This window comes from Oncorhynchus keta, unplaced genomic scaffold (assembly GCF_023373465.1).
Source record: "Oncorhynchus keta strain PuntledgeMale-10-30-2019 unplaced genomic scaffold, Oket_V2 Un_contig_10025_pilon_pilon, whole genome shotgun sequence".
NCBI classification, from domain to species: Eukaryota; Metazoa; Chordata; class Actinopteri; order Salmoniformes; family Salmonidae; genus Oncorhynchus; species Oncorhynchus keta.
This window is the reverse complement of record NW_026276992.1, coordinates 102,539-113,790: the sequence shown is the minus strand read 5'-3', so window position 1 is coordinate 113,790 and position 11,252 is coordinate 102,539. Positions and strand designations below refer to the sequence as shown.

General features: G+C 40.1%; 1 protein-coding gene across 1 annotated transcript in view; it reads left to right on the top strand.

Annotated features, from left to right (window-relative positions):
• Positions 1-2,329: 2,329 nt before the first annotated feature.
• ednraa (endothelin receptor type Aa) overlaps positions 2,330-11,252 on the top strand; it is a 75,814-nt gene continuing 66,891 nt past the window's right edge. Inside the window, exon 1 of the mRNA XM_035764455.2 lies at positions 2,330-2,434. Within this exon, the coding sequence (XP_035620348.2) occupies positions 2,330-2,434 (105 nt within the window). The remainder of the gene's footprint in view (positions 2,435-11,252) is intronic.

Here is an 11,252-nt window from a genome sequence, read left to right as displayed (position 1 = left end):
AACATCGCAGGGTAAAGAGCCAGATAAATGGTGCATTGGTCGCTGTCGGTGAAAATCTAGCACTTGCAGAGAGAGGAAATTAGAAATATATATATAATTAGTTAACTGCATGTACCGTACATGTGAGAGATAATAGCTGTAAGTAGCAGGAGAAGTATTGTTGTCCGTTAATTTACTCCAATCAGGGGAAGGATGAGAGGGTTGGGAAAACAATCAAATAAAAAAATGGGGGAGATTAGAAAAGATGCAAACAATTAATTGGATAGAACCCCCCCCAGCCCTACCTCGCCCCCACCCCAAAAACACGATCTAAAATGGTTGTATATAAAATCTATAAATGTTTTTAATTGTTCATTTTTACCGTAATGTTGAAGCATTTTTCTTTATTTTAATTTTGGGTAAAAGATGTAACATAAGTGCTCAATTGGGTCAAAGACATTTAAACCCATACACGGGTACATATCTTCCAAGTGCACATATGATTAACATTACGCTGAAAAGGTTTTCATCCCACTCACAGAAGTGATCTAATGGCATATCATGACTGTACTCTACCATCCACGTATTTCATCCTGATATAGAATTCAAGCTAATTGAAAACCAGTAATAGGGTACAGTTTGTTAGAAGAAAACAATGGGTTTTAACATTGTAAAAGAAATATCTGTCACATTCAACTCCTCTCAGTTCTAAACCGTCTCAATTATTCATTAATATGAAATTGTGTTTGTCTCAAATGGAACCGTGTGATTTTCTCCTGTGACACACAAACATAGTTTGTCCCTCTCAGGGGCCCATAGTGACTCCTGTGACACACAAACATAGTTTGTCCCTCTCAGGGGCCCATAGTGACTCCTGTGACACACAAACATAGTTTGTCCCTCTCATGGGCCCATAGTGACTCCTGTGCCAATTCTCTCTGAAGACCCAAATTATTCAATTTCCCACAAGGACGTTTTGAAAACCCTGATTTGTCCCTCATCCTAGGACCATTTGTATTACAGAAGACTGGGATGAATAATACATTGTGTATGTTGGAGCTAAAGGAACGAAAACGGGAATACGAACACATGATCTGCTCTGTGTTAGATAGAAACTTCTCATTGCATTATCGAATCATGTTGTATATTCACGGATAATATGAATAGTATGAATAATGATAAGAGGAGTCAGAAAAAATACAACCCGGTAGAAATGGTAGAAAAACATTAGTTGGCTATGTAGGCAAAATGATTACGATTCAGCCGTACTGTCGTTTCCTACTGTGAAAATACTTGATTTATTATGAATTAAAATGGTATTACATTTTATTTAGTTACATCATATTATTTGAAATATGATACTTAAATGAACATTTACAGAATATTGTCAGAAGTAGAATGACCTTTCATACTGTCAGTGTTAATACCTTAATGTTATACATTTTTTTCTCCAGTAAATAGTTCTTTAAAGTCAGTCAACGTCACAGTAAGCTCCTCAGATCAATAAAGTACAGGACATGACCAGAGGTTACAGGTCCCCTTTCATCCCAAAGTATGAGAGGGGACATACTGATCCTTAGATATGCAAAATGTACAAAAATATAATCTACCTTGCAGATATCTTTAACATTCATCCCTAATTTTACTTTTAGAATAATATAAAATGAAAGTAATTATAATATGTGATTGGGTTCATTATTGGCTCTGAATCTTACCAAGGCAGCTATATTGGGATCATAGAAGATAAGGGACAGAACGTGATGTCAAATATATTTCATGCGAGAGCCCAATGAATAAAACAATAGTGGCTTTGCAAATGACCCACAGTGGTTGAAATGTTCCAACATGTTTGAACCTTTTCATGTTAATTTGGATACTTTGATATCAACTGTACTTATTTACATTTCAACATTGAAGGTGGCTTGTGGCGAACAAGAGATTTTGATTATTAGTTTGTGGCTGAAATTAGTCAAATAAAAAGGGAGAATTTTAGAGATAAGGCATAAAATTTACTGAAATGTATGTGCCATGATAATGACATCTTTAGAAATGCTTTACCATATTATCTAATAGACTGTGGATTTATGCTACTTGTATTTATATTTACATGTACTAAATCTACAGTTGGTGAATAAAAGTTCAAATCAATTTCATGACTTCCCCCTCCATTTGTAGTCGTTTCACATGTATTTTCCAAGCTATATATTGTTTGTCATCAAATTTATAAGCCAAAAATAGGGTTAACCAAATATGAACCATGAAAATGATGGAATTACATGTATTCATGGGTTGAATAATATGAATATAAATCAGGGATATTCAACCCGGGGTCCGTCTTTGCTAACGTATGATGGGTGTCCCTGGGTTGCCTGGGAGGGGGTCCCTGGGGTCCCTGGGTTGCCTGGGAGGGGGGCCCCTGGGGTCCCTGGGCAAGAAAAGGTTGAAGACCCCTGATGTAAATCATTCACTTATGTGCTGTACTGCAAAATGTATACTTGTGATATATTTGACTCAGCGGTCTCTGACGATCAATCAATGATATTTGATCTACAAAAAAGTTTTACCATTAATACAACACAGTATCATTACTGCAACAAATAAGGTAAATGCACCAATCATTGCTGTTACAGGATTATTTTTTATTCTGCCATTTAAATCCAATAGTTTATTTATTTGTTTTTTGTCAGTAATTGCACAAGGCTGGGGGAAAATCTATAAAAATAACATTTGAGAGCACAATGAGACAAACCACATATTGTTCCTAGCTTTTTGTTGCTATTGTCAGCTTTTACTTATTAATTGAGAAGAATCCATAAAACGGGCTGAATATTTGTTTCCTGTCACACTCTTTCATTATGAAATTCCTTCCTTCTCTCTTTTTCCGCTACTGTTTCATGTTTTGGAAGGGATGACATGATGTCAGCTAATGGTTTGACATGGTCAAGTAATCACAGAGATGAAATGTGGGAATGACCTCTCTCAGCAGTTTTTACACTGTTTTCTTCTATGAAATGCTGCACAGTGTGAATTCATACATAATTTGGGGCGGGCTTCTGTCGTGTGATCTTCAGTAAATGTCATTCATTCGCATTCCAGCAAAAGGCTAGTGGATAACTTTAATAAAAGTCTATGAAATGAGAGAAAAGATTCCCTCGTAAAACAACATTCATCCATTTTAATGTCTGAAGAAAATTTCCATTTCTGGTTTCCCTTTTCCCTTTGTAATTGAGATTCATTTTTGCAGAAAACTAAATTAGTTTGAATAGTATAATTTGTAAATATATGTTAATTAACCCCCAATCCTATATCTTCTGCACTGTTCAACAGAGAAATGAACAGAGCCAAATTAAATTCAAACTTACCTGTAAGGCACATAGACATATCTTATTAAGGCTCTAGTCTATGAATTAAGGCAAATAAAAACACTGGCTCATAGTTGACTTTTTTCGCTTACTCAGTTGTTCTGAGGAAGAACAAGAAGGCTGGGGTCTTAATTGCATTGTCGTTAGTGGGTCTAATAATTGCCAAGGGACATTTGGGCTTCATTGAACCTACACAGGGGATGCGTCCCAAATGGAACCCTATTCCATGAATGGTGCCCTACTTCTGAGCAGAGCTGGTCAAAAGTAGTGTACTATATTGGGATTAGAGTGCCATTTGGGACAGAGATTATAAGAATGCCGTATACCCCTGTATGCAAGTGGATATAAAACCTGAAGAAGCAACCCACAGGAAGAGGATGGCCCAACCACTGCTTTCTAATTGAAAGAGAGATTAATCAAGTAGTTGCAGTTTGTTCTCCCTAAGGGTTGTATTTTAATCATGTTGGAGACACTAGGGTTCATGTGTGGACATTTCTGCCCTCGCGGAAAGACCCACAAAACTTAAAAGGCTTGTCTTAAAAGATCCCTGAATTGGTGCAGTTACTAGTCTTCTATAATTTACTGATAATTGTATGGAGATCAAATGTTAAAAGAAAAAGTATATCTTTACTGTGTGAAATATCACCTGGTGGACTCAGACTGCTGCTTAGGGAAATGGGTCCCGAATGAGTGAGGAAGGAAAGAAATGAACATATAAAAGACATGAAGTCCTCAGAAATGGAGAAGACGATGGTGGTGAAGAAGAGGATGTAGGATCATTAGAAATGTAGTTGCTTCAGCTCCTGAAACATAATATATGGGTCAAGGTATAGGAAAGTGTGGCATCTACGACTACGCAAGCACTCCATACACACTCAACTGCTCTGCTCATCTGGTGCCATTGGTGCCCCATTCTGCTCTCCCAGAGTAATGCTTTCCAGCACTCCCCGTGCTGTGAGCTAAACTGTGCTATGCTATGCTAACCCCACAACACTAGCCACATAAGCCAGTCATACTGACACTTTTCCTGACCTAGTCTCCCCTGTTGTTTCCTCACAGTATCAAGGCTTTGAGGCAAGCAGAACTCAAAGGCCTTATGGAGGATGCGGATGCCACTGCCTTGGCTCATTATGGAATCCTAGTTGGCAGATACACTATAGTCTTGTCCCATAGGAACTGCCCATCATTATACCCAAGACTAAATGACCTGGTATGACCGTATAATACTATTGAAGTTAAGGGGTTGGGAACAAAGTCAGCTTCAACTTTTGACAGCTCAAAAAAGTATTTTTCTTTATTTTCTGGTCTTGCGTCAGCATCAATAGGGGAGAGAAGTGAAGGACGGGTTTTTGTGGTGAATGTGGAGTTGATGAAATGTGGATCAAAGAGAGGCATAATCGTATTCCAGTGTATTTAAGAAAATACCCTGGACACCTAGCAGCTGGCAATCCAGGTCCCAAACGTTAATCAATTATTACTTATCCATGAGAATTCCATTCCCCACAATCACAGACGGAGAAAGGGTTCAGACGTTTTTCAGTGCATCACACTTTTTTAAAAACCATTAGAATGGTCATATGTTGCCTTCCCATCAGATGAAGCATATTCTTCTCGGAAGGGGATTGTGTTTGGTATGAAGCCATGTGGCCTCAGCCTGCCAATCTGCCATTGGAATTCTAATAAACCAATCATGGTCTTCTTTGTGGAAGAGGCAATGATATCAACGACAACAGTCCCATCATGCCAATGGTATGTGAATGTTCTAATTAAGCAATAGGGCACGAGGTGCTGTGATATATGGCCAATATACCATGGCTGAGGGCTGTTCTTACGCACAATGCAGCGTGGAGTGCCTGAATACAGCCCTCAGCCGTGGTATATTGGCCATATACCACAAACTCAAGGTGCCTTATTGCTATTATAAACTGGTTACCAACGTTATTAGAGCAGTAAAAATAAATGTTTTGTCATACCCATGTGTAATGAATACTCAGGGAGATAAAGGTGTTGATTCACGCGCAGAGCATGGCAGGTGTTTATTTCACCTTTGCAGAAGGCAGGAATCATGGTCACAGGCAGGCAATGGTCATACACAGGTAGGCAAACAGGCAGGTGAATCAAACTAGGACTGAAGGCTATAACTGGTTCTCACAAACGAGCTAAGAAAAGGCTTAGTAGAGTCAAAACGAACAATACCTCACAAAGGCACAAACAGAAGGAACTTAACTAAATAAGGAGCTGATGAGACCAGGTGAGTAACTAACACAGGTGAAATCAATGAACAAAAATGAAAGACAGGGCTACGTTCAAGAACAGAACACAAGGTTGATTATTAAGAAAATAAATACAGAACCTTACACTGTGGTAGAAGGTCTGATATACAATGGCTGTCAGCATCGGGGTGGCAGGGTAGCCTAGTGGTTAGAGCGTTGGACTAGTAACCGAAAGGTTGCAAGTTTGAATCCCCGAGCTGACAAGGTACAAATCTATTGTTCTGCCCCTGAACAGGCAGTTAACCCACTGTTCCTAGGCTGTCATTGAAAATAAGAATTTGTTCTTAACTGACTTGCCTAGTAAAATAAAATTAAAATAAATAAAAAATGGCGGCTCGAACCACCCAGTTTATAACTCTATGTGAATGATAAAACACAAATTCCCCAAACATTATTTTGTACCAAAAAATGGGGGAATTCCAAGTAGGCCTATAGTACACCAGACATGTTTTTACATCATTTCAAAAGCACGCCTTCCATTTCTCGATAGATTCCTCGTAAGCAGCCCTCCTTAAAAGCAGTTAACCAGAGACATTTATCAGTGATGAAGTTTCTCATAAACATGTACCTAATTGTAATTTAATTACACCCACTCCAACACAATTTTTTTTGTTGGATACATTTCTCCCTTTCTTTTTCAATTAGAGTAAGAAAAAGAACTAAATGCATATTTGCATAAGTACAAGAGGCATTCATTATTAATTGTAATCAAACCATAGCCTTGCATTGCACTCTTGACCACCTGTTGGGCCTCACACTAAATATTTCACAGCTTTCTGTTTTTTTTCCCTTTTTCCCCCTGTTCTTCTACGCCTCACTTTGATGTTTCTGTTCCACATTCTTCCCCTTTTCCATCCTCTGTGGAATAGCCTCTGAATAATCCTACAGTTTTGCCTTTCATGCTCTGAAACTTAGCATTTTAACAGTTGTCTGGAGATCCCTTTTTCCTTCTGTGTGAAATATCAGATTTAATAAAAGTGGAAGGCAGAGAGAAGCAGTAAGTCTGTGCTAACCACACAGCAGCGAGGTCTCTGGGAGACTGATTAGCATCCCACAGTCGGTCGGCGCTAGGCACTGCTTCTCAATAATTAGAGGATGTGCTGGTTTGCAGCCGTGACTGCAACGGTCTTGATGCCGTTTCCCAGGACAGACGGCAATTATTACAGACTATACACTTCTTTATACGTTCTCTCAGTCCTCTCAAAGCCCTCCAGTCACTCAAGATCTTTTCACTTTCAAAGGTCCGTTAATTTCCTGCAATCGTGTCACACAGGAGAGTGGCCAAGGCGGCTAAGATATGGCCCGTCGTGGGCCTGCATGCCAGTTCAGAGGGTGGCTACTCACTGTGGGGGTGTGTGGCACAATCAGACAGCCACTGAAGAGGACAGTGACCAATCAACCAAAAAGTTATCCCTCAATGGCCACACCTCAGACTCCACTGCAGTTACACAGGGTGTCCCCCAGGGCTCAGTGTTGGGCCCCTTACTCTTAATCGTCTAAATCCTTCACTTACATTAAGTTTCAAATTCTGAAACAGATAAATGATTGGTAATTCAACTACGCAATCATGAGAGAAAATGAAACAGTAAGGACTCTGTGTCCATATTTTTTCTGAAATCAATTGACAGACATATGATTCAACACATAGTATAGTTGAATGCAGAAGAAGACTCAACTAATGGGTCCCAGTTGACCATAAAATCGAATCGACAGGATTTAAGTTCAATGTAAGAAATTCTGTTAGGGCACACATTTAAATGTGTATCTACTGCCACCTTGCAATGAAAGACTAAGTTGGGATAGATCCTTGTGTAACGTTGCTTGCTCAGTAAGTACCACTTCCCTCCGATTCGGCTCATATCTGGCAGGAACTCGGGACCTCTGCTCGGGACCTCAAAGGTGACGCCCTCCTTGAAAATATTCCAACCGTTTGAACCCCCCAAAAGGTACCAATTGGATGACGTCCACGACATTTCAGGCTGGCTTCGGAGTGAGCTTTACGGTGCATCCTTTACTCTGTTACTCTTGCATCCTACAACCTTGGAAAGCCAAGGAACTGAGATGTAAAAGATGGGTACTCACTTTCTCACTGTTCAGTAAGGGTTCGATAACGTAGAGCGTTATGTAGGGCTGTAGGCTAATAGCTACTAAGAGAGATGAACAGCATAACCAGAGCTACATCCAGCAGCATTCACACCTACAAAGTGGAGTGTCAAGCTTAGGTTTCATAATGCGAGTACATTAGATATGGCTAAGTGTTTTCACTTAACTCTGAATGTGCCAAACATCCTTCTATGGCTCGGTCTCAAATTAACCCTGCCGTTTCCACGATCATGACTGTGTTTGATACAAATTTAGAAATGTACATCTCATTCAAAATAACATCATATTTAATCAACATTAAGGCAATTAAGGCAGTAATTATTCATTATAGCTTCTTATTCCCAAAAGGCATTGATCACGTGGAATCTATTTTTTTTTTTTACTCATTACCCGTGCTCCTCAGGCATTCATTTAGCCACGATTATCGTACACAAATTAAAATGATTCCGTTGCTAAGCTAATCATTACGACAGACCACTCAGGACTAATAGATGTTTCCTTACTGGACCTGAGTCCATTAGGTCTTCTTCATGGTGCACAGAATTGATATTTCATATCAAGGTCCCCCTTCTTCCTAGTAGGTATAAATAGAAGCCTATATCGATCTCTCTCTAGATGATAGCTTTGATTCTTATTAGTGAGTGTTCTTTCACCTTCAGGCCTGGGAATCAGCTGTGAAATGTCACGGTGACAGTTTCAATTTGCCTCAGGAGCTCACCGTGGCAACCGTGGCAATAGCCAGGCCCCAAGGTCAGCTGTTGAGGTGGCCTGTGACTTCTCTGTGTCGACTGGGTCCTGTCTGACGCCTCTAATGGGACATCACAGGTAAACGAGGTGGCTGTGTCAGTGCCAGACAGCTACGGTACTGCCTGTCCTATTCTCAGGTAATTTCCATTAACAAAATACACGGCACATCAGACCGGCAGACAGACAGACAGAGAAAGAGCACTGTTAGTTGTAGAGACCTTGTGTTATCTTAACACGGCTATACCTGCATAGTATTCTCACATCTTAGAAACAAAATATGATCACAGAATATTCACATTGAGATATAACTTAATATTTTGCAGTTAGAGATTGTTTTAGTCTAGGAAGCCATATGAAGAGATTACACATATATAACCTGCGGTAATCTGCACCAGGGCTTCATGTAGGCCTACATTGTATTGTAATTTAACCAGCCTACGCTCCTCGTCAATAGACAGGTTTCCACGGGCCCAGGTTAACTCAACAAAAGCAATGTCGCAAATTATGCGACATGTGGAATGACAACGGCAAATATAGGAGAAATTATCTAAAGATCGACAACATTTTCTTATCTGTTCGACAAGGGTGGATTTTTCTTTTATCAAAATGTCTTTATTGCAACAGCTGATGGTGGAAACTGTGTCTTTCGAATAAATAATGATTGCACGTGATGCAATCAGGGAACTATTTTTAAAAATGTTATTTGACCTTTATTTTACAAGGCAAGTGAGTTAAGAACAAATTCTTAATTTCAATGACGGTCTAGAAACAGTGGGTTAACTGCCTTTTCAGGGGCAGAACAACAGATTTGTACCTTGTCAGCTCTGGGATTCGAACTTGCAACCTTTCGGTTACTAGTCCAACGCTCTAACCACTAGGCTACCCTGCCTATAAGCTCCACTACACATTTAATAGAAAATGCCTACTGCTTGCAGCCATCGTTGTTCTTTTCGTTGCAGTAGAAGGATTGTCCTGACTTTCAAGAATGCCTGAATTGCTTCACCTTGCTTCTCTGGTTGGCTGGCAAGTTTCACCATCCAATTATTACAGATCCACAGGAGTGTAAGTTTCCCCATGGCACAGACCGTGGCGATACGTTGACACAGGATAGTTATTTGAATATGGCAAATGTTAGTCAATTACTGCATTCTGTCCTTGCTGGCTTTGTGCAACCTGAGACATGAAACAGATAAGTGGGAGGGCATACAGGCTGTCGCCAATTTATTCATGTGCAATTTGCCTAAATGGTTCATGGAAAAACTTCAACCACTACATTATTTTTTTTGGGGGTGTGACGTCACTACGTCCAGCTGTTTTCATCGACACAAGATTGTTCAATGGAAACTCTCCCTAGCAGACAATATTGTTGAATCTATGTTTCCATTCTAACTTTCTAAATGTCGACAGAAAATCAATGGACAAGTTAATGCCACATAGCTACTGTCTCCTCAGCCAAGCTACATCATACTGGGGACCATTATTAATCATTACAATCATCAATGATGTAGTTAATATTCACTTAATCCTCCATGAACGCCCCACCGAGGTGTCATTGATTGAACAAAATGGCCGCCACCGACTGACTCGGATCAGTCACGGCTTCCAGTCGAAACTCTCCCTCCCTCTCAGCCAATTAGAGTTAGAGACTAGGGAGAATTAGTAGAGAATCTGTCAGTCTATCAGATACCCCAAAGCCCCCAAGGGCGAAAAGGAAAAATAAATGTGAAAATGGCTCCCATTCCAAATAAGAAGCATAGATAAGAAGTCCTGGCTGCGTCCCAAATGGTGCCCTATCTCCCATATATTATAGGGCTCTGGTCAAAAGGTGTTCACTAAAAAGGCAATAGGCTGCCATTTAGGAGCCAGACTCTGACTGCGATTAGTTTGGCCCTGTAGCTGATGTTGATCAATCTCAGGGCCGAGGACGGTGTGGAGGTGAGGTCCGTAACGGATGGCTGGATTCCCCTCTGTGTTGGTGGATGATCATGAAGCGTATCAGTGGACTAATGAGGCACACGGCTGTGATGATGGGATGCTCGATAGGGCCTTGGCCCCTCTGTACCTGTTCCATGACACCACAGACCCACTGAGACCTGGCTGATAGTAATATGAACTGTGCAGTGCAACTCCAAAGGTGGAAGATAGAGGAATGGCTGGAATATCTACAGTATGGTAATAATTGTGGTGAAGTGTTGTTTAGTATGGGCAGCATGTTGGAAGACATCTTATTACTTTTTTGTACTCTGGCTATGTTTGTGTGTTTGTTTCCCCTCTTCCATAGAGGGCCTATAGTACTATATAGTGTACTGTAGTACATATGACCATAAGGCTTAGCTATATATATAATAACTCTATAAATAAAATAAGTTATTCTGCCAATGTTTTATTTCTTCCACATCTCTTTTTTTGTTTAAATCACTGTAAATATTTTTTTTATTCAAACCGTACTGAAAAATTATGTTTTTTTTGGCCGAAGCTTTTATTCACACTGTGATTTTCTAAAAACATCTTAGAGCAGGGGTCACAGCACTATTACAACCTCTGAATGTTAATTATACCAGTACACCTGATTAACAACACAGACATGGTGTTGAGAAGCCATATGTCTTGTGGCTGTCAAACCCGTTGGCCCTGGTGTCAGGTCAGGTGCCTTTATCCCCCATTTTCTCCTTTTGTCATATTCCCAGAACCCCCTCCACAAAAGATCTGAACCTTTTCTTTTCGCCCGGATTTACATCTTTCCCTCATTTCCCTGCTTTCTTAACAAGAGAATTGTAATGGAGGGCAG